The 25521-nt window shown below is 34.0% G+C and overlaps 1 protein-coding gene across 10 annotated transcripts in view; it reads left to right on the top strand.

Moving 5' to 3' along the window:
• SSBP2 (single stranded DNA binding protein 2) overlaps window positions 1–25521 on the top strand; it is a 298141-nt gene that overhangs the window by 250801 nt on the left and 21819 nt on the right. For all 10 annotated transcript variants that reach the window (XM_073802267.1, XM_073802264.1, XM_073802263.1 and 7 more), the window contains 5 exons: window positions 328–398; window positions 7414–7481; window positions 12401–12449; window positions 22402–22437; window positions 24415–24469. In XM_073802267.1, coding sequence (XP_073658368.1) covers window positions 328–398; window positions 7414–7481; window positions 12401–12449; window positions 22402–22437; window positions 24415–24469 — 279 coding nt within the window. The remainder of the gene's footprint in view (window positions 1–327; window positions 399–7413; window positions 7482–12400; window positions 12450–22401; window positions 22438–24414; window positions 24470–25521) is intronic.

Here is a 25521-nt window from a genome sequence, read left to right as displayed (position 1 = left end):
CAAACCCAATAATCAGAGCTGTTTAGGTACCACAAATACGTATGGCTCTATTATACTATTCCAAGAGAAAAAAAGAGGAGCAAATGGTATGAGATGTAATTCAACACAGAATAGGAAGAACATTTCAATTTCAAGACATTAATGGAGAGTGTGGGTAAGTAGTGATAAGAGGTAGAAAACTGGCCATGGAAGCCAAGATGAGGTGATGTCAGTAACTCAGTCCTTAGTAAATAAGATGTGACACCAGGCAGAGAGGAGGCTATAGCCTCCGGTTTAGCACTCATGCTCATTACATTGCTAATATCGTCATACTTTTTTTCTTTTTAGGACATCCAAATATGGGTGGGCCAATGCAGAGAATGACGCCTCCAAGAGGAATGGTGCCCTTAGGACCACAGGTAAATAAATAATCAGTGCAGGAAGCTAGAGGCTGAGTTTTTTGCCTTCATCTTATACAAACAAACTGTATTATTTGCTGGCTTCTAGTATATACAATAAAGGCTTAATAACATGGTTGTTAAGCTCTTGAGGACATATCTATGACATGTCCAAGTTGATGTAACAACAAACCATATTTTAACAGGTGCTACACATATGCCTTTGGTACATTGGAGAAAACACATTGTGTAGAAATACATTATAGTAATTATTATTAAAAATGATAACTATTACCCTTTTGTTAGTTCTATTGAGGAAATATAAAAAATTATAGTAATTATTATAAAAGATAACTAAGTTAAATAAAACCTAGTTGACTGAATTAAATAGAATAAGCAGCATAAAATATATTTCTAAATCTTTTAAAGAATGCCATTGACTATTATATACTACCATACTTCTTTACAGAATATGAAATCAATAGAGAACCTTTTAGAAATAAACACTGAAATGGGTCTTACTGAACACGCATAATACTATCAGTATACATTAGATGTTAGCCTACTTCTGTATCAAAATTTCCCAGAAGTATACACCAAGATTGAACCTATTCAGCTATTGATGACATTTTTAAGTATGCTGCTCCAGGATATCACTTATTTTAGCTAAAACATCCTTCTGTCTCTCTTGGGAAAACTGCATGGGGTAGAAACTAATGTTGTAATGTTATATTTCAAAGAAACTAATCCAGAATTCCGAATTTTAAATTTCTTCCTCAAAGGTCAGAGGTTAGTGTATCATAACATTGGTTAAAAGAATGAATTGATTTACTTTCTTTATTCTTTCCAAGAACAGACTTTATAAGTGATAGTTTTAGGAGCTTGTTTCATGTATCTGCTTTAAAAATGTTAAGTATTTTGTTGTGTACCCAAAGGAGTCAGAGAATTAAGAATCTAACACCCATTGGTCTTAAGCTTTTTTCAGCTTAAGACCAATGTAGTGAAGAGGGACAGTAGTTATCTATTGGAATAATTGAATTCCTAGAAGAAATATATATAATTTGATTCTCAGGTAAATGTGACTTAGACCAAGGAGTTACTGCCAACATGTAATAATATACAGTTGACCCTTGAATAACATGGGAGTTAGGGGTACCAAACCACTGCACAGTCGAAAATCCAGGTATAACTTTTGACTCCCTAAAACTTAACTAATAGCCTACTGTTAACTGGAAGCCTTACCGATAACATACGTAGTCAATTAACACATGTTTTATATATTATTTGTATTATATACTGTATTCTTACAATAAGGTAAGCTAGAGAAAAGAAAATGTTATTACAGAACTCATAAGAAAATACATTTACAGTACTGCACTATATTTTTCGATACCATAAGTTTATATCATCTGTTTATAAGATGAATCATCTGTCAGCATCTTCATCAAGGTTGTCTTAAATGATACAAAACACTGTAGATATTATATATATTTCTAACACAGGACATCAAAAATGAAAAGATCATGTGAAAAAAATTCCTATATATTTACAGGTATAACAATTCATGCATTGATAACAAAGAAGCAGCAATATGATAGCTTTATGGTAAACTAGCATAATAATCAATGATTGCTTCATCATAGCCTATCCTATACACTAATGAATGAATCATTATAACATTTTTAAGGCATACAGTATTACAGTTATATTCACAATACAATATTGTAAACATTGTTACATTTTTTTAAACCACTTACATGTAATGATAGGCTGATACATAGTTTCTCCCGTTGGGGTTGGTGGCAGGGGGAAGAGGGAGAGAGAGAGAGAGGCACATACTGTATAGTAATGTAGTTCTTTGAAAGCAAAATTATAAAACAGTAAGAAAACACATTATTAATTTTATATTACATACCACTCCCCTTATGCTTATATAAGGATAGACTTATGTCTACATGTATTTTATGCGTTCATGACATACCTAACTTTTTCTTAATTTTTTAGATATTTCTAGGCTATGTGGTTGATCTGCAAGTTTTTTCAAATTGTCACAAATCTACAAAAAATTTTCCAATAGTGTATTTATTGAAAAAAATCCACGTATAAGTGGACTGGAACAATTCAAACCCATGTTGTTCAAGGGTCAACTGTATATATAAACTGTATTGGGACATGAAGCACAAATTTTTCAGAGATACCATATTACATGATAAGAAAAAGTGTTATGTAAATATTTGTGGGATCTTCAAAGTCATAAAAAACCCATTTCTTTTATTTAGGCTCAGTTATTTTCTATGTATTTTCTTAAGATCTTATAAAACCCTAATTTAGATATTTAAATTATTTTTTCCTATTTCTACTCATGTTAAGGATGATGATTTTTATGACCAACCATCATTAATCTATTAATGGCAGTTAGAATTTATAAGATCTGTAGGATATTTCACTGAATGAATATACTTTTAGTCTTTAATGAGCTAAGCCAACCAGTTTAGCTATATACAACTTGAAGGATTTTTTTCCTCAAAAGATTTTCATAACAGATGCATTTCAAATATACATCAAAAGTTGATGCCTGTAATTTATTCTTCATTCAGTTCTCTTACTTTTCAGCTAGCTGCTCTTTGAGTTTTTGTCATTCCAGACCAATATTTTCAATACTTTTAAAAATTAGAGTCTGATTTGAGTCAGTTTTGCAGTGTTTGAAAAATGAACCAATGCTCACCTAAGCTGTATGAATACTTAGATCTCATTTGAAAATGCAGAAGTAAAAAGCATATTGGTCTTTATATTTTATAAATATCTAGCCAAATATGTATGTGTTTTGTGTTATAAGTAAATTATGACAGAAAGTAAGAAAACATTTCTGGGGAGTAATTGCTTATTGAAGAGTTTAACTAAGTTTATCATATAAGTATGAATTCTTTTCATTTTCACACCCAAAGAGAGTAGTTTATTTCTTCCATTTGGATTAATATCATTGCTATCTATTTCTTTATAATTTGGAGGAAGTAAAGTGTTTTGGTATGAATTTACCTCAGAAACCAGAAATACCTACAACAACTTTTAAAATCACAGTATATAAGTATAAAAGGTTAAAGTAAATTATTTATAATATCATGTACTTAAATGAAAATAGGAATCATATTCATATGAATGGTATAATAGGTAAAAAGTGAAGTAAAATTATTTGAATTAATGGATTCTTGTAAGGTATTTACTCATAACACCTGGTATATGTAACATATGGATTTGAACTGTGAGCTTTATAATAAAAGTTAGCTGTGTTTCTTAAAAGATAATAGAAAAACAACTCTCATGACAGATATTTAATCCTATGGATGCTACTCAAGAACAGAATGTGTCTGCTTTTTTTGTATCCGAATTATAGAAACAGTCTCTTGAATATTGTTTCTAGCTTTATGCAAAATAAAATACATACCTCCTTTGTATCATAGATATGAGATACATAGATATTATGTATCATAATATCATAGATACTATTTCCACAATTTTTTCAGCTTAGGACCAATGTGGTGAAGAGGGACAGCAGTTATCTATTGGAATAATTGAATTCCTAGAAGAAATATATATAATTTGATTCTCAGACAATGCTGATGTAGGCAAAGTGCACACCTAGAACATAGTAAATATGTGATTAAAACCTACTGCATGGATGAAGAAATAAAACTTTGCTCCAAATGCTGGCATATTTCCTCCACCCCTTAATCTATTTTAAATCTACGTTCAATAGTAATACTTGATTTTTAGATTGATATCAGTATCCTTTCAATAGAAAAGCAGAATTATCCGCTTAATCAAGAAAAATGTCTTCCCTAATGCCGTATTTGAAGTAATTTTTCTACTTGGCTTTTATAATAAGGTATACTTAGCTTGTCTGTGTTCTTAGGCTCAGCAGGTACCATATGATTAACAGAAAAATTCAACAAGACTGTCCAACTAGTTCTAATTCCTCTAGAAATCTGAAGGATAAATGAGTTATATACAAGTAGGAACATATCATGATTTCCAAATCAAATACTTGGGGTGGAGAAATAGTGAGATGGAAATATATGATAGGCTCTCATGTAAAGAGAGAGTAAACTAATTCTGTATTTTCAAATCTAAGATGGGAAGTGGAATTTAGCTCAGTATGGGGAAGAACTTGCTAGAAATTAAACTGCCCAATCATGGAAAAACTCTTTATAAACTTTCCAAGCAGAGTCTGAACAGCCCTTTTGTCAGGAGCGTTGCATTGGGAGAGAGATTAAACCAGATGGAATTGTATAGTTGCCATCAGCTTTAAAATTCAGTGATTCGAAATTAGCTCTTCACATTCTGCCTTTGTTACCAGTTAGAAAGCTAGTTGTTATTCTATCTTATCTTCCTGTTCTCTATATGCTTCAGATTCTTCACAAAATGAAAATATTTTGTAAGTCTATCAAAATATGTGTTGGATAATTTCTTACTCATTTCCTATGACACTTGTGCACTGTCATACTTGAGCACTGGATGCACAAAGATGAGTAATACAGACTCTACCTTCAGGTACTTATTCTTTAGCAGGAGATTCAGATACATAAAGAAAAACTATTAGGCAGTAGGGAAAAAGTCAAGAAAAGAAATACGTGTACTCTGTCAGGGAGTCACTATGTCACAAGCATGTTAGGGTTGAGGGCTCAAGGGAAAATGAGAAGACTCATTTAAGTCAGTCCCTTATTAACAGTGATAGAGTTAACAGCTACAGTTTTTGAGCACCAGGTATCATGCTTTTAATGCACCAAGCACTTTAATATGCGTTTTGTATGACTTCATTTTTCCTCCAACAAGCTTATAAGAGATGATATTTTCACTTTACAGATAAGGAAATAAAGGTTGAGCAGATCATTGGGAGAATCATTGGCCCGCAATCACACATATAGAAAGAGGAGAAGAGGAAATAGGGCAGGGGCAAGAGAGATTCAAACCAGTATCTTTCCATGTCCAGAGCTAGAAGGAAAACTAACATTTTCCTTGATAAAACACAGACCAACTAAGATCAAAAATGAGGAGCAACCTTTTGTGTGAAGAATTTCTATTATACTCTACCATTCAGATTTCGTTCCCAGTGACTAACTTTCTTCTCAGAGACTCCTTGGTAATACTGCTGCTGCCACCCCCATGCTTGTTCCAGAGGTTAAGAGAAATAGCTATCTCTTTAACCACTGACTCAAGTGTGGATAGACACCATTCTCTTATCCCATAGCATACACAATTGAGATGTTTAAATAAGATTTCTTGAAATTAAAAGTAAATAAAAAATGAGAAGAGCATGTAATTAGGTAATTTATTTACAAACTGTGGCTTACTCTCTGGAGTTAACAGACCTTCTCTCATTGAATATTTCCTTGTCACCTTAGCACCTACTACACAGAAGGCCATAGCAGATGAGTTATCATGAGTGTAAAAGCGTACTGCATGTTTCTGAACCACAAGAAATTCAGCAGTCTGGAGGGTATAGTTGGGAGTAGGGGAAGAAGGTAAATATTATAGGAAATGGGGGCAGGAAATATAGGCTAGAGCTGATCTGTGAATAACACCATAGAGCCATGCTGAAGTACAGACTTTATTTGATAGGCAGTGTGGGGCATCATGGCTTTTAAGTGACATAAATAGGACTGAGTTTAAGAAGCACAGTTCTGGAGGCAGTATGGAGAATAGATGGGGAAGGGGAGAGGCTAAGTCAGAGAGACCAACTAAGTACAGTAGTCTCGGTAAATGACAGAGATGAGTGATACGAAGGAGGGCAGTATTTCAAGAGCTATTTTACAGGTAGAATCAATAGACTTTGGTAACTTGACTGGATATGGAAATTGAAATAAAAGGAAGAAATATCAAGCTCTCAGAGGCTCTTAGCCTGGACTGCTGCATAGAAGGTGACGCCACAGAACTGACTGAGGAAGGCAGTATAAAGAACACAGCTGTGAGAAGATAAAATTGAGGTTACCTTTAGGTATGTTGAGTGTGAAATGGTATCCAGATAGAAACAGCTGATATGAAGTTCAACATATGAGTTATCTAAGAGCTTAGGAGAGACATCATGACAAAATAGATTTGAAATTCCTAACATATAAATAATTGTTGAACTAATGGTAGCAGGTAAGAGTACCCATAAATGTGTATTTATTTAAAAGAATTCTGTGGCTAGAACTTGGGGAAAAGCAACATTTTTAAGAGCTAGCAAAACAAAAGGAGCCAGCAAAGGAGATTGAAGAAGAGTGATCAGAAATGTTGGAGGAATAGGTGGTGTCAGAAAACTGAGCATGAAAGTAGTTGATGATGTCAAAATATATTAATATGATAATGTTAAAAGTAGTCTTTTGGCCCTTGTGGAAACTAAACTAAGCTAAGCTGATAATGCATGTTAAAACATTAAAATATTTTTATCCTTTGAATGCACATAATAGATATTGACAGAAGCCTGTTGAGTCATATAATTCACGCATACATATTTGAAGTATACTTTAGTGTTCATATATTTTTGTGTATCTGTATATTTGTACATTTCTCTCTTGGATATATTATTTTGTGAACAGAAGTTTGTATTCCACTTTCTTATGCTGGATTCACCTATTTGTTTTCAGACTTTATGTAATTTTTCTGAGTCAGACAATTTCAAACATGTTGACTAAGTCCTTTCTTTAAAAACAGAGTTTGGGATTTATGAAATATTTTGTTTGAAAAAGTTCACTGTTGTACAGATATCAGGAAATTAATAAAGATATGTTGAATATTATAATTGCAACTATACCTTAATCACTTAACATGCTCCAATGATTGTACATATTCATGTAGTTTTTAAAAGGCACAAACCAAAGTAATTGTTAAAATAGAAGCAAAAGTACAAGAGTGGACCCTTCTGAGAATGAATTGCACAGGCCTTATCCCATCAGGAGTTATGTAGGGAAATCATTAACCTGCTCTCCTTTCTTTCCCCCCTCCTCTTTGGTTTTGTTTTTTTGTTTTGTGGTAGTCTGACCCTTGGTTATCATTACAGAACTATGGAGGTGCAATGAGACCCCCACTGAATGCTTTAGGTGGCCCTGGAATGCCTGGAATGAACATGTAAGCAAAATGCTATATTATCCTGTAAAGTGTTCTCTTTTCTGTCTTCTAAAGTCACACCAATTTGCAACACAATTTAAGCTCAATTTCTGTGTAGTATAAAATGAAACTGTAGTATAAATGGACTGAACATGAGCTGTAGCATTTGCTTCATTTTCACAACATATTCTCCATGTTTTTCTTCCTTCCCTTGCAACCCTTAATTTTTTTCCATTTTCAAATGCCACAAATGCCAACTTTTAGCCTGATTTTCATGTTTATCATAAAAATGAGTCTTTTCTAAATAAGCACATAATATTTATGTAGTCCATACAAAAGTATGAAGAGATGATGACGCCAGGACCATGACTTGACTTTACAGAAGTAGATGATGGAATATCGTTCATTTTAACACATATAGCGTGATTCCTATGAGTTTTAAATTCTTATAAATATATATATATGTCTTTACTTTTGTTTTGTTGGGACCATTGTTAACCGAGGAAGAAGCCTCTCTGGTAGTTTCTTCTTTAATAAAGAACTTTCCATAGTATACTTTCTTTTGAAAATTCAAAATATACTTAGGGAGTAAACTAACAGTTTTTTTTGTTTTTTGTACTGAAAGGGCCTTTCAAGCCCAAAGAGAGTAGTTGCTTCTATCAGCCAATATAATGCAATTTGTTAAGGATTTTTTATTTATTTTTCATTATCTTACTAGCCCTCAAAGTTCCATATACACCCAGAACTTGTGAATGACTTTCATTAATTGATTAGAGGATCCAAGTCCATGATGTAGCCTAAAGAAAATTTATCAGAAATAATGAAAGAGCTCTATATAGGGTTCTGGGTAGTCTCCTCTAATATATTTCCCATTAGTCCATGTTTTGGTTACCTACCTATCAAATTAAACAACTCTACCATCATTTAATAGCATTGAATATATGAGCTCTTTTGATGTACATAGGGATTTGTTTAAGTTTCTGGAACCATTTTCATGGAAAGCAGTTTTGCCTAAAATAGAAAATAGGTTAATAGGTGGATACCAGCCAGGCTCAAAACTAACAGAACAAGGGGAAAAAGTAGGTCAAATTTTCCTATCATGTCTTCTTACTTTTAAAGTAAAAATGGATAGACATGAAGTCTGACTTTTCTTAAATTCCTCAAAGGTTTAGGCTTATTAATGGTTTCTACAAAAAGGAGTGATATCTTGTGCTTATATCAAAAGCTGAAACTCTTAACAATAGGATTTAGATACATATAAAATTTACCTACCTAAGATTCTGACTTTAAAATAGAATGCCTTTTAAAGAATAATTTTGAATACTATGTATAGAGGTAAGGAGTATACATTTTGAATGCTATGATCAACCCAAAATTCTCTTTAAATGTTAAGAATGTATCTAATATCATTTTGTAGTGATGTGGTTGACTTTAGATCAACACAGTTTTGCTAGTATAGAGGAAAGTTATTCTCATATGACTATTAAGAGACTCAAATAGCTTAAAATTGTCGCATTCCTTTCTCACATACATTTAAACAGATACATAAGGGTACATTTAATTCCCTGGACTATGGAGACTAAAAGTATGGCTGAAAATTTCAAATGATTATTTTTGTTCATATTTGGGTTTCTCATTTAAATATACCCAGATATTTTAAAATATTTTTATTACATAATATTTTACTATTTATATAATATCTGTTTTTTAAAGAGCCTTTAAGCTTTACAGACTCAAATTTCCATTATTTGTTACTGTTGACAGTTATTTGGAGTCTTATACCATTTTCAGTTTTCTATAAATTAGGATTCAAGGACAATGAAATCACAAATATTTCCCTCTAACAAGAAAAGTTCTGAAGTATGGAAGGTCCAACCAGAGAGACTCATTCTCTTATTGATATTGGCCCCAAGAAAGCAAAAGTGAATTTAACAATAAAACATATTATTGTCTCCATTGTACTCAATAAATTTTATTGAAATTCACTTCATAATTTATTATTGTTAAAACAAACTAAATCTTACTGTATTATGGCAAGTAAGTATTTCTAACTGGAATTGTGGCTCCCTTCATGTCACTGTTTTACATGTTGGCTAACTTAAAAATTAAAGGAAAAGGCATTAGAATAGTGTTACCTTAGGCTATGTTTTTAAGAGTCTAAGATATTTGTGTGTTGGGATCAGGAGGGATCTACTGGAGGATCATATCTGGATGAGGTTTCTTTAGCTCGTCACTTTTTATTATTTGACACCAAAGTATAATGACAGTAAAGAATACCAAACCCCAGTCATTAAAGTAACTAAATACCATAGTCTGTAACTGCAGCTTTCTCTCTTATATTGACACCAAACCATTGGGAACAAAATTCTGATAATTTTGTTGTTAAAAAAATATTGGTGACCTCTAAAGAAAATAGTTATTCTGATATGATTTTTACATTTCCGTGCTCCAAACTCAGGATAAATCATATGTAGTGTCACCTAAAATTAAAATAAGAGTATACTTTTAATGTTTATATAACTAGTATTATATATTTAGAAAAAAATTTAATATCCATTTCAGTAGTTTAAAGTAGAATTTACAAACAACAGCCACAATGTAAATGTTTTCAAATGCATTATAGATTATTTTTTAAAGAAAATTATATTTCTAAATAAACTACAGTTTTACAAATTTCAAAAGAGTGTAGGATTCAGTATTAAAATATTTCTAATTCAACTTTGTATACCTTGCTATTTTATAGAAACTAAGAGGACAAATAATTTCAAAGGATCTAGACTTTCTTGTTCTAAATCACATCCTATAGAATTATAAGGTTTGTATGGTTATTATCTCGAAATGACTGAATTACAGAAAAAAAAGAGAATTTTTCTCTTTGGTAGTCATGGTTGCCTTGATTTAATCATATCCATATACCCTTACCAAAAATTAAAGACTTCTTTTAAATTTCATTTTTCTCTTTATTTTTAAATGAGGCTAACCTGATTCTACTTCAAATTATACTTATGTAGAAATGTACATTCAAAATAATGCCTGTGTAATAGTTTGTAGATTACTCTCTTGATAATACTGATGGCCCTCAAAAGGAGTAGGAATTACCACACTTAAGAAGTTGTTCTAATTGAACTACTCACTACTATAACCCCCACTTTATTTAGCGGTATTTGCAAAACTGAAAATGTTTTCAAACACAATGGTAATGGTGGGGTAAATTTAGCTTATTCAAATGAGTTAACATTTAACCCATTACATTAAAATGTAACAATATGAAATACATGGTGAGCTGAGATTAGATTAGTATTTGTCAAACAATTGAACTGCATAAAAGGTATTTTATGGTTCTTAGAATAAATTTAACATTTAACTTCATCTTATTTAATTTGTATTTACTTAAGTAAAATGTTTAATTATTTTAACATTTAGTTTAGCACATTAATTTAACATTAAACAAATTTTTAACTAACAAAATTATTTTATATTTAATATCTCTTATTCATACAGTCCTTGTTTAAACATAATATTTCAAAATATGAGATTGTCTGCATGTTGTTGCATACAAATTTTTCCCATGATTTGGATATATAGTATATTTTTATGTTGTTTTAAGATAAATATTTTCCAATTTCTTTACTGTGTTTTATTTAACGTCAAACAAGTCAAGTGTTTTACTTGATCAGCGTATATCTTATGCTTTACCTCAGTTTCTGTCCATTAAGACACTGAATCCTCTATGTAAAATCACCTTTCCAAAGTGTTCCAGTAACTAATTGTAAAGTCCTCGTCATTATCCTAGAGAGGAACTATTTCCAGAGACAATACACGTGCCCCTCACCTTCTCCCTATGCATGATACTTTGACCAAGTCCATTCTGGTCAAAAGGGGACTTGCACTTGGGCATCCTAATAGAGCCTAAGGACACAATTTTTCATGCCCTTCCCTGCTGTTTACATTCCTGGGGAACCCCAAAATAATACCCAGAACAGTTCTAAATATTCCAAGCAAACATGGCTAATATAGCTAACTTGGACAGCCTCTATCTAGCATTTAGAACTTTAGGTTTAAGGTCCCTAGGATAAGAATCAGGGGACTTTTTTTAAATTAAAAAATGTCACAGTGTTTTCATTGAGATTAGAGGAAAAAGGGGAATTTTGAGTGACTCTAATTAGAGAAGACCTGCTGACAGTAGTCTACTTTTCATCAGGCAGTATATATTCAGGTACACTTAATACTAAAAAGCAAATGGACAAGAGATGTTTTTAATTTAATTAGGCATTAATTTTGTTTTAAAAGCTTTATGTCCTTTTAAGCTATAGAATAGGGAACATTCTCCCTCGCCCTAACATGAAGTAATATATTGACATACATGAGCATAGATTACCTCCTATTTTTCCCCAAGATTTACCCTGGCCACTATCTTGAACTACAATTATGAAAACAAGAAATGTGTTTCCCTTGTTTAATAGTAACCAAATCATCACCAGCACCGAAAGATAGATTGATATATAGATGTATAAAGTAACATGATATTCTATGCAATTTTTTGAAGAGGAGGCAAATTTAGATACCTACTATGTACATTTATTCATTTGTAGCTTAAGAGCAATCATTTTATGTATAATGATATTTCACAAATAATTTCATTTTCATTTTGTATGATACATGCAGCACTTATTATTGTCACAATTATCTTTTATATTTATCTCATAATTAGTGATGAAGCTGTTTAAAACAGCTGTAAAACAGTGAAAGCTGTTTGGGGGAATGATAAAATTTTTGGATTTTAGAAATTAAAAAGCTGTGAAAACATAAAGAGTAATTTCAGTGCTGGACTAGAACTGCATGGTAACTGAATTATAAATGTTTGTATTTTATGATGTTATTGCTTACTGTGAAACATTCAGAGCATCAGTTAAAATTGCATTTGTCATTTTGTCTTACAGGGGTCCTGGTGGTGGTAGACCTTGGCCAAACCCAACAAATGCCAACTCAGTGAGTATATGTATTTTTTTCATTTTCTTTGTACTTTGTAGCATTTAACAACAAAAATCTGTTGCTTTTGAAAGCCCTGCAATTGGTTATATTAACCTTTTTTTTAAGAAATCATTCAAAAAATAAATTTTTATATGTTTTTAGAAAAATATGTATAACTTTTGAAATTATGTGATTTTTTTCACTTCAAGGTCTAATGTAAACATGCATTCTATGTAGATTACCAGGCCCTCAAAAATAGAGGAGTAGTGTGATTTAAGGATACTCTACGGTAGCCTACATTTATCGTAAAATTTATCATATAATGAATTCACCTTCTAAAATAACTATAATAATTACTAAGTTGCCAAATAAAATCAATCTCAGTTATTATTATTATATTTGCTGTTCTGGTTATACCTATTTGCTCTCTCGCTGCCCCAAGAAGGAAGTACACAGTTACCTTGTGCCTGTGGGCTAAACTGCCATCCTTACACTTGTATCTATGTATCTGACATCATGGGAATTTTCCTTACAAGTTTTGTGGCCATGATTTGACTGCATAAATATTTTTGTCTCTTATTAATGTCACAAATATAGGCACAGGTTAAAAATTAAGCTTTCAATCTTAAAATTAATATCGATACGATTTTGAATTTAATGATCCTGGAGATTTTTTTCTTGACTTTTGAAACCCTGAGTTCTTCAATCTGCGAGAGAGCTCTGCTCTGTACATTTGTGTAGTATGTGCACTGCACAAAGATGCCTGAGTCTAGGGAGTCAAAAGGAGGCTGAAATATAGCTGTTTTCCACTTGTGAAGTCTATGGATTCTGCCCAGAAGGGATGCCTTTTGCTAATATGCAGAGGTACCTTCACTGACTAGCAGTGGCCTTAATGCTAAATAAACATGAAACTGATTCAATGTTTAATGTTAATTTAAACTCAAAGAAAATCTAAAGTGAGGTGTGGGTGGTATAGAAAGAATCATCGTAAATCCATTGCTATTCTAAAGCAGAAATCACTTTCTTCTCAATTAAGTAACTGTCATATTTTTAGAGAAAACATTTACTTTATATTATCTGCCTATCTCTTAGTTTCAATAGCTATTACAGTTGCTAATTAAATAATATTGTTTGGGGTGGAGAGAGTGATGTTGCTGCTTCCGTTTGGGTCTTCAGTTCACTATTTAAGTTCAACAAATCTTCTAAGATACCATTTTACCTGATTATGTTGTAATATGACTATCTTTTCTCCTCCAAATTTCTTTTAGTCTGCTTATATGCTTTTGACTAGCTCACATTTCTATTTGCCTCTTGTTATATATGCCTTTCAGATTTCAAGATTTCACTTTTAAAAGGCATCTAACTAGCAGCTCAAGATACTTTCTTTGAACTCCCCATTAAAATACCTATAAAGGTGCAGAAAAACAATTTTTTAATAACAGTGAAAACTCTGCAAATCTTCTTATTGTCAGAATCTGGAAAGAATTTCTGTTATCTACATGTCTGATGAAACTGGGTTAAAAAGCACAATCGACGACCCACCTTAGCTAGTAAGCCTTCCTGCCTAGAAGCAAGAGGACCCTCTCTCCTTCCTCATTGCCAGCTCAGCCAGCCATCCCCTCCACTGCCCACCTCCTGCAGGACCTCCTTTTGTACGCTTATCTGGAGATACTATCCTCCAAAAGCCACCGAGGAAGGTGGGCAGGATATGATACTAAAGGTGGTGCATTGCGCCTAGCGGGTATGTTATCCAAGTGAAGAGTATTAGGTAGAGGCAGAGATGAGGAGAGAGTTATGCTTTCTGATCATTTTTAGTTTTTAGATACCTAAACAACTCTTGGGGATTTCACAGAGCCGAGCACGTGGATAGGAGAATGTACTGTATCAGGGCAGCAGCTCTGCATTATTTTAGACCCTGAGAAACACTAGGCGTTAGGGAAGGAGCTGTGCATATCAAACTACTGAACAACCACTGTGAAATGGGCATTTGGCGAGCACACATGTAGGCACGTAATCAAGTTGAAAGCAGTCCCTTCTGTTAATATATACCACATATGGGTACACTTCCCCCCAAAGAATTTGAATAGGGAAAAGTTGTGAAGGAACACCTATACTTTTCTCTTTGGAAAAAGAAAGGAGTCATCATCCTGAGCACAGAAAGGAAAAGCATTCCTCTGAATATGATAGATTATGAGAAGAAAACAACCAAAGACAACTGATGACTTTCTAGCAAAAACATAAGGCTTACATGAAGCAAAGCAAAAGTATTAAAGAGAGATCCTTTTCCCCTAAACACCATTGATTATGTTGTAGTGACAATTTATCTGTATTATTTTGAATTCCAAGTTCTTTGGACTTTTTGTCCATATTTAAAATTACAAATACTTTTCATTTGGTATCAATACAGTAAGCCTCTGGCTCCTCAGAGCAGCACATTAAAGTGGCTGGTTGTTTTGTTTTTGTTGTTTCCAAATATGTTTTATATACTTCTTTTTCTTTTAAATACTTTGTGTTTCCTAAAAACAAAGACATCTTTCATAACCATAGTATAAGGATCAAAATTTAAAAATTAATATTGATGTAATCCATTTTCTAAGCTGTACACCTTATTTTGATTTCACCAGTTGCCCCAACAATATCCTTTGTAACAAAAGAAAATTCCAGTTCACTTGCTGCACTCATCTGGCATGTCTCTTTGTCTCCTTTAACCTGGAACAGGTCCCTTAACTTTTGTCTTTTGTAAACTTGGAGTTTTGTTGACTGCAAGCCAGTTATTTTGTAGAATGTCCCATAAGTTGGTTTTGGCTGATGGTTCCTCATGATTAGATTCATGTTATATATATTTGGCAGGAATCCACAGAAGTAATTTTGTGATTTGCTCAGTGCATCATTTCAGGGGGCATCTGATGGTGATTTATCTATTACTTGTGATGTTAACTTTGATCACTTAGTTAGATGATGCTTGTTAGGTTTCTCCTAGCTTGTTAAATTACTATTTTTCCCTTTGTAATTTTCAACCTGTGAAGACATACTTTGACACTATCATAAAGATCCTACTTTAATCTGCTACTTTTAGTATCCATTGATGAATCTCGCCTGAATCGTTTTTTTGCTGTGTTGGTTGCCGAATGTCTATTTTCTAATTCTGTCTTTCCTTCTCCACTTATTAGTTGACTTTCTACTATAAGAGATTTTCTTTCTTCTCCAATCATTCATGTAATCCAAGGTACTCGTGAATTCTTACCTTGTCCAATAGGTTTTTTTAATACTAAAATCATTTCAGATTTGTCCAGTTAAAACCCTTTCAGGTTGGATCATTTGTCCTTTTGACATGACCCCATTATTCTTTGAGCATTTTGAAGCTCATATTTTCCCAGTCTTAGCCTTGGAAACAGCCATTTTTTAAGGGTCCCTGGTTCCTTTTAGTGGAGAGTGGTATTTAGAACCCATTGGAGTAATCTAGCTTCTAACCCTCTCAACCAACAGAACTAGGATACAGATGTATGTATACACACACACACACACACACACACACACACACACATCTATATCTTTCTGTATCTCTACATATTAAAACCATGAGTGCACACTGCAGCACTATTTATAATAGCCAAGACATGGAAGCAACCTAAATTTCCATCAACAGATGAATGGATAAAAGAAGATGTGGTACATATATACAATGGAATATTACTCAGCCATAAAAAAGAATGAAATAATGCCATTTGCAGCAACATGGATGGACCTAGAGATTATCATACTAAGTGAAGTAAGTCAGACAAAGACAAATATCATATGATATAACTCATATGTGGAATCTGATTTTTAAAAAATAATACAAATGAACTTATTTACAAACAGAAACAGACTCACGGATATCGAAAACAAACTTATGGTTACCAAAGGGGAAACGTGGAGGGGAGGGATAAATCAGGAGCTTGGGATTAAAATATACACACTACTATATATAAAATGGATAATCAACAAGGATCTACTGTATAGCACAGGGAACTCTACTCAATATTCTGTGATAACCTGTATCAGAAAACAATCTGAAAAAGAACGAATCTATGTATATGTATAACTGAATCACTTTGCTGTACACCTGAAACTAACACAACATTGTAAATCAACTTTTATCCAATAAAATTTTTTAAAAACCCCGTGAGTGCACACTGGTGCTTCAACTTCAATTCAGTACAACAGAGTTCATTCTAGACTTTCTGCTTTCCAGGTTTATACTTCACTTCTCTGAAAGTGAGAAATCTACCAACCATTATCCACAATACATTTATTTATCTGCTTAATCTTTATCTTTACATAGTTTTGTCATATACAAGTGTTTTGATCAAAAATGTTTTTGGCACTGTTTTGCATGGCAGCAGGAGAAACATTTTTAAGGACAAATTTATGTTTTTAATTCAAAATAAGAGTACGATTTTTTACTTTTAACTTCCTTCACTCTGAGCATTACAGTACTGGCCTCAGATTCTTACTTGGAAGCTTATTTACAAGTCTACCAACCATTTTTTTTTCTTTTTTATGTTTTTCACAAAGAACTGTGCATTTGGGTTGAACTATAAAGCAAGTTCTAATCATTAAGTAGCAAGCACTTTTATCAAAAATATCTTAATTAGCTTTGTCTGCAGACACTTTTGATTACAAGGTATAGAAAACTAACCAAACTAGGCTCATATTGAAAGAGAATATTACTGGATCGTGTATCTGAAAAGTCCAGATATAAATTTGCTTTGGGGTACATTTGGTTCCAAGTATTCAAATAACATCATCAGACACTGCCTCTATTCATTGCTTACCTTTGTTCCACTCATCTGGCAAGAAGGCCCTGTGATGCTCCAGATTTATATCCTCACAGCTCCCTGTTGAGTACAAAAGAGCGCAACTCTATCAGTTAAGCACAGGTATTGGGAATAACTAACTGAACTGGATTCACTTAGCTTGGGTACATAGACTCATTCATGAACCAGTTATGTACAATGCTCTATGGGCCAGGCCTAGGTCACACACCCACTTCCTGAGCCCCACCCGAACCACATGGAAAAATAAGGGAGGTATGGTTCAAAGAGAATTCAAGGAATTGTTGGCAAAAGAGGGGATAGGCAGAAACAACAAACGTTCAGTATAGCATTGTATTCATCAACTCACTAGCTGGACAGATAGAAGAGAAAACCCCTTTAAGGAAAAATGAGGATCTACTACAATGATTAAGCCTAAGAGAAATAGAAATATTTTACTCCAAATAGGCTCTGCCCTGTACAAATAGATGCTCATTTTTTTTAAAGAGCATTACAAAATAATAGAATATTTTCAACTTTACACTGACACAGATAATGTTCCCCTTGCGATTTCTGGTGAACTGAATTTCAGTGCTTTTAAGGTAGTTTTGAAATTCACAGTTGACGAAAGCTACTTAGCTAAAATATAAAGCTACTTAGCTAATCTTTTTTTTAATGAAGCCAAAAAACTTCTTGTTATTCTGCTGTTCCCCCTACCACACACCAGTCATGGATATTAGGAGTCAGAATATTTCAGAATATTTGGATTATTGTCACAGCTCTTGAATTTTCTGTCTAGCTTAACCAGACAATACATATGGCCCTTAATTTTATCATCTGTCAAATAAGAGATTCTTGTTCTATGATTCTGATCTTCTACCTCTCTGGTCTTGCTTATCTTCTACATCTGCATTTTCATCTTTCATTTCATATTAATGGTTATTTTGTGTAACATATGGGAGAGGGGTGGAGGGATGAGATTAATTACATTGGGAAGAATCTGGTCACTAGAGGTGGAGAAAGGCCTGGACAAAAGTAAAAAGAAAGGGAAATGCAGGCAATGTGTGAGAAAAAATTATTAGATTCTTAGTGTCTGGGAACATAGATTTGGAAGGCAAAGCTGGAAAAAGAAAAATGGGACCATGATGTGTTCAGGGCTCTGAATGCTGAGAAATCTGTAATTATCATCTGTGTGGAACAGAGCTGTGTTTTAGGAAGATAGTATATAAAATGGACACATAGGGAAACAATATTAGGAGAGTATAGTAACAGACCTTATAAAATGTTGTCAGAGCCTAAGGTAAAAGCAGTGGAGAAAGGATGGCCGAGATAAATGTCTCACATAGAATCAAAAATACCTGGTGACTTGTTGGACTTGAGGATAAAGAAAGTGAAGAAGTTGAAGGTGATTTCAAGTCTTTGAACATTATAACATAATGTGTTATAATTTAAATATATAACCTTCAACCTCTGCTGAGTCCTCACTGATGTGTGTGACCAGCAATTTTTTTTAACTCTTCTTTAGTCGCCTGCCTTTCCTGCACTTATCTTTGGCCCCTTCTCTATTAGCTAAACTTGTCTCATATTTTATAGAGGAAAAAAAACAAAACACCATTAGACTCAAATTTCTTCAAATTCTACCCTTACCTCCAATATTATAAGACCTTTAATCGTTTTTCTTTCCGCTTGTCTCAGAAATGTTCTCAACGCTAACTGTTTTATCTGTTCTCTTTATTCCATGTCTTGATGTCTCTACATATCTTGCTCATTCATTTTCTAAAGGAGTTTTCATCAATCCCTTTCCATTGGTTGGAACTTTCCCTAACACTGTGCCAATGAACAAAATCCCAAGACAACCTTAAAAGCCCCAGTCTTTCACTCCTCTAGAGTTGGGAGGGGGCAACTGATAGAAAACTTCTCTCAACCCTTCCTCAGTCTCAAACCACCATCCAGTGTCTCTCACACATTGAATCCCTCACCACCATTCTCCTGGACAGTGAATTCCTTGATCCTCTTTTCCATTTCATTACTATGTGGTACTGCAGTGCCTGAAATATAACAGGTGATGGACGAAGATTGATTGAATTGACTTCTCAACTGTTTCAATTCCCATGAAAAGTACTATTCTGAAGGTTACTAGTGACCTTCTACTTACTAACCAAAAATAATGACTTATTTTCTGTCCTCATCATACCTGACCTTTGAAATATTTGATACCTTGGTTTTGTTTAAATGTCTCTTCATTTCTTTTCTTCATTTAAATAATGTGTTTTTTTCCATATTTGTACTAGCATATTCCTTTTTATTATGTATTCTTAGGTGTGTCACAGAAAGGTTGAAAGACTTGAGCCTGACAGAGCTCAAAAATAAGCCCAGTTTAGGCATTTCCTAGCCAAGCTGCCCCAACTCCTTGCTTCTTGAAAGTCTAACTTGCTTGACTTTTTATGAGATATTTTCTCCTGATTTTCCTCCAGTCACATTATCCACCCTTTCTTAACTAGTAATGTTCTTTAATTTCAATCTTGGGCTTTTTTTTTTTCATTTTAACATTTTCAACTATCACTAAATCTAATCAAATCCTAGATTAAAGTCTCAGTGCCCAGCACAAAATGGAAATTTATTCAATTGAAGCTTTATCTCTAGTCCTATCTCCAATGAGTTCTAGACCTCTGTTTCCAAATATCTGTTGCTCAGATCTAACTCAGTGTCTATTAGTGCTTTCCAATTCGACATGTCAGGTATTCCCCAAACTTGTCCCCACTTCCTAAATTCCCTATATATAAATTAGTAGCACCATCATCCACCCAGTCAGCAAGTTGGAAACCTCAGAATCACCTTAACTTCTCCCTTCCTTGTCCACCACACCCAGTTTGTCATCAAGCCCTGTGGAGTACATCTGTGAAAAGTCTGTCAAGTTCTCTTACTCCTACTTATCTTGATCAGCCCTGCCTAGAACACTTTTTACCATCTCTTGCCTAGACTTTTTGCAATGGTCTCCTAAATTGTATTCATGTTCCATAATGCCTCTAGAGTTATCTTACTAAAACATAAATTTGAACATGTCTCTCTAAAGCCTGTGACTCCCTATTTCCAACAGCATAAATTCAGTCTGACCATATAGCCTCATCATCTACCACAATCCCCTATACATCCCACACTGCAACAACTGTGTAAAATTACATATACCATTTCCCTAATAAACTGTGTACTTTCACATTTCTTTTTCAAATGCTGATCCTTCTCTTTGTCTTTCTAATGGACCCCCACCCTCTCTAAGTCCTAGCTGCCCAGCTCAAATAACGTCTTCTATACCCACACAGTACTTCTACCTACATTGTCATATTTTGTTTCTCAGGCTAGGCTGGCAGATGCTGATGTAATTTACAAGAATGCAGGTTCCATAAAGTGCTAGGGGTAGGAGGCCAAATCCTCCTTTCTCTTAATGAGGGCAACAAAGACTATGAGGTAGAAACAGTGAGGGTAAGCCAAAATTAAAGAGGAATTGTGATGGGATAAGATTCTGGTTGGAATATAGAATGTTATTTGTGAGTGCCATGAGGAACAAGAAAAATGTCAGTCAGGAAAGTTGTTTAGATCTCTGTGCAAAACCTTTTAGGATGTATTCGTGCTCAGAAATGGAAAAGGGGGGTATATTGGAAAGGAAAGGAAAGGAAAGACAGTGAGTGTAAATTCCAAAGATCTAAAGAGTGGTTAGATCATATCTTGAAGCTGCTTAAGGGTGACGGTAGGCAATAGAAGCAGAAGAACATGAGCCATGTGCTAAAGCTGTAAGGAGATGAAAGCTGGAGCCAACAGATAAGTTGGTGATTTGGAGAGGGCAGGTGCACATGTTTAAAATAATAAGCAGAGGATGGATAGTAGATCATGAACTGCAGAGGACCCTAGAGAGCAAAGCTACCTTCATTCACCAAGTCGAGTAAATGTCTACTGCCATAGGGATCCGCATACTCATAGAAGTGATCGTTATCACTAGTGATACTGGACACTCCGGTAACGGCCACCTGCAGTGCTGAGTTTCCCCACAGGTGGACCAACCAGAGGCTCAGACACCTGTGGTCTATGCTTAAGGCAAAGCAAGGACACCAAACAATGAGGAGAGAGCTTTCAAATAACTCAATATTAAAATCAAAGGAAAACCATAACTTTGTTGTATTTCTTTCTGCTTACTTTATTATTTCATATTATTTATGTTTAATTATCAGGAAGGAGTTGGGGTGGAGGGAACATTTAGGTACAGGCATTATAATCTTTTCACCACTCTTTAAGGTCCTATTTTGGCCCTGGCTGTCCTACTCCAAGAAGACAGTAATTTACTGGCTTTTTTCAGAATAAGGCAAAAATATCTCTTCTGGATGTGCAGAAGGATGTAAGCTAGTGAGCTTGTGTGAAAAAAGAATATTTGGATTTAACTTCTCTATTAATATCCACAGTTAAGGGGTTATTTTTAAATATATGTTTTCCAGTTTTCATTTCTTAAATTATCACAGCAATGTCATATTAATACCTTCTAATCTCTAGAAAAGAGCTTAGTTAGGAGCTTGATTTGAAGGGAAAGAGGGAATATGTTACCCATATCTGATCCCCACAAATTAGTAGTCTTCGGAGACTTACATTAACAAAATCTTTTGCATTCATTATATTGTTTTCTAGAAGCTAATTAGAAAGGAAAGGGGGGGGGGGAAATGAGGTTTATATATCAAGTATTGACTACTGCATGAATATAGTAGCCTGAAACCTGTCTTTAAAAAAAATAATGTATCCCAGAATGCACATAAATTAGAAATTGTATCTGTAAAGGCTACTAATTTGAAAAATTCTGGTTTCTGGTTTTTAGCTGCACAAATATATATCTTTTTAATTACAAAATAAGTGTCATTGTATCAAGCAGTGAGTACAACTGCCCTGAAATCAATATAACTTGAAGCTGTAATTCTATCTAAATTTCTCTTGACTAAAATCCTCTCTTTTTTGTAAATCAAGATAATTCTGCATTTTATTCAGTTTTCTAGCACTCAGACCTATATAAATGCCTTTATCCTTTGTGATAAATTTTAAACCTTGACAAAAGTTAGAAAATAGATTCATTTTAGGTCAGTCTGCATACTGCCACATGAATCAAAATATGTATATTTTTTGTCCTGTTCATGTTCCAGATACCATACTCCTCAGCATCTCCTGGGAATTATGTAGTAAGTACATTTGGGTTTGTTTGCTCATAAGAATTGATGTTATGTTCTATTTGGGCAATGAAATAGTTGTCCAGATGTTAAGAAGAGCCCCTGTGTGTTGGCCAAGAAATGAACATCTGATGTGTATTGAGTTGTTTCGTCTGCCAACCTCAGTGTTGATGTTCATTAGTGAAACAGTTATCAATCTGGCCAAAATTGCCCTGAGTGCTGTGTTTTACTTCAGCATGTTTCTGTAAACCACTGCAATACACTGTCCAATCATGAAGAAAGCCATCCCAGTTATGCAATGATATGCTTGAATTTGCAGTTCTTCAGAATAATCTACACTCCCTCCCCACCCCACTTCCCATACACAAAGTCTAAGAAGACATTAAACTTTCTCCCAATCACAAAGAGAATTAGATAGCAGAATAATGACTAGTAATTTGGGGAAGGAGGGCTAGTTTTCATTCTTAGAAACCGAGATCACTTACTCTTCTTCTTATCACTTAGTACATGTTAAAAATTTCCAATTATTTACATTCGTCAAATTAGCAGGTTTTACATGACCTCTTGAACTTGCAAATGACCTTTTAACCATCATCACATTACATCCTTGCTGTATCTCAAGGCCATCATAAAAGATAATTTGTTTATAATATTTAGAGGGAAATGCCTAACAGAGTAGCAAGGGTAAAACGGTAAGAAGAAGAATCTTTCCTAAAGAACTTTTCAGAGGTGGTGGTTAACCAGAGTAGGAAAAAAAGGAGCACTTAGGAAGAAGATCAACGCGCATTTTACCCTCCATGGAAACTGTTCTGTGACCATAGCGAAAAGCACATGCTGTTTTGGACCTGTGAACTTAGTGCTTAGTATCCCTTTAAGCTATACAAGCTAAGCAAGTCTAACTTTTTGCACGATCTCTATGAAAGTAAAAAAGTTTGAGTAGGGCTTCCCTGGGGGCGCAGTGGTTGAGAGTCCGCCTGCCAATGCAGGGGACACGGGTTCGTGCCCCGGTCCAGGAAGATCCCACATGCTGCAGAGCAGCTAGGCCCGTGAGCCACGGCTGCTGAGCCTGCGCGTCCGGAGCCTGTGCTCCGCAATAAAGAGGACACAACAGGGCAAAAGTTTGAGTAAAACCTATTTTTTCTTAAAGTCAATTAAAAATAGGCTTGATACATATAGTTTTATGAAATTATAGACTTAATTGAAAGTAAATTTAAGCTGTTTAATAAATAGCAATACATATATTATTTGAAATAATTAGTGGGCTATGTCTGTGCACTCCAAATGAAGCAAAAATTTAGCCACTTAATAGTTAATCTGACTACTGTAAGTCTGGACATTCTAAAACTCATTGCCTGAATTACTCATTTTGGTTGCATGAAATAACTGAATTGATTTGAGTCACCTAACATCCATTTCAAACTGATTGTGTACCTACAGCCTTAGAAACCCTCTCATCAGTCAGCATTATCTCTCATTTCTAGTTGATGTGATAGCTGAAGGAACAGTGCATCAGAAGTGTTGCAGTTGATGCTGGCAGAAGAAACAGCATCAATGTATTTTTTTAAACATATGAATATCTTTTGATTTTCAGTTGCCTATAAAAACCAGTGATACAAAATGTAAGAAAATTACAGTAAGCTAAAGCACAGATACACATGAATGATTTCTATTGTATGGGATTTGTAAAGGCCTTATTAAATGGTTTCTCCTTAACCTCCTTATACCTGATGTCATTAAGCCGTGAATCATAAATCAGCGTTACAGGCTCATTGTTTTTGGAAACTTGTCAAAACAATCTCAACATATTTAAGCTAAATTATATTTTGCATAACATTGAAATGATTGTGCATTCAAAGAAAATAAATTATGGAGAAAATGTATTTCCTCTGCTGTTTTCAAACTGGATTATTATAAAGTCTAACTTCTGTTTTTCCTTATATTGTTTAATGCCGTGCCTTATTTTTACTGAAATTTTGTGTAATTATTTAGGGTCCTCCAGGAGGTGGAGGGCCACCAGGAACACCCATCATGCCTAGTCCAGCAGGTATTGTAATCGAACTAGCCACGTGGGCATTTGCTTCTTAGAGTAAAACCACAAAATACAGAAATTGTTATGAAAGAAAGTTAGTAGTATTCTTTACCTCATTGGTGGTTTCACAAGTTGAGTAGAGGTAGCAAGTAGGAAGAAATAGTGTTCTTAAGTAACTATTGTCCAGTTAGTTTAAGCATTTAGAAAACTCCTGTTGTGTACATAATAGATTTAATCAGAATGAAAACTGTGTTGATCTATATGAATTGCCCAATAATTTATCTGACTAGAAGTTTGCTTGAGACTATGGAAAAGATCCAAACCTCACAACTTAAGAAAAATTCTGCATAAGTAACACATGAAATACATGGATCCATTGGGTTTAATACAGCAAATCAGACCCACCATATCTAGCATCTAAGATAGATGTGGACGTGCTTACAATATCATTTATCCTACACGTCTATAGGTATTTATTAGTTAGCTAATCCACTATGTAGTGGGGAAAGTTTTTTAACCTTTTAAACCAAAATACTTTAATATTCCTGGAATCATGTAGTTATTTTAAATATCTCTTTCCTTTGAGACTTTAATACAAACTATTAAATGTGTCTTGAGGCCTCTGATGGTAGCACAGCCCTCCTAGAAAGCTCCTGGCAACATGTAGCAAGAGCCGTGAAAAAGCTCATACCACTTGACACTATAATCCTACTACTATAAATGATTGGAGGTACAATCCAAGAATCATGTAGAATGATGCTCATTTGTTATAGCCAATAGCAAAATAATAGAAACAACCTTCATGCCTAATCCAATTTTAGTGATATTTTTTAATTAATATTTTATGGACTAAAATGTAGCCATTAAAATTATTATCAAAGAAATTTTAATGACACAGAGAAATAAATGTTCATGATTTAATACAATATGATCACAGTGTTATTTTAAAATATATTACCCTGAACTCTGGGACTTCCGTGATGGTCCAGTGGTTAAGACTCCATGCTTCCACTGTAGAGAGCATGGGTTTGATCCCTGGTTTGGGAACTGAGATCCCGGAAGCCGCA

This window comes from Tursiops truncatus, chromosome 3, assembly GCF_011762595.2.
Source record: "Tursiops truncatus isolate mTurTru1 chromosome 3, mTurTru1.mat.Y, whole genome shotgun sequence".
NCBI lineage: Eukaryota > Metazoa > Chordata > Mammalia > Artiodactyla > Delphinidae > Tursiops > Tursiops truncatus.
Note: the sequence above shows the minus strand (reverse complement) of the source record. Positions and strands in the feature narration are given on the sequence as shown.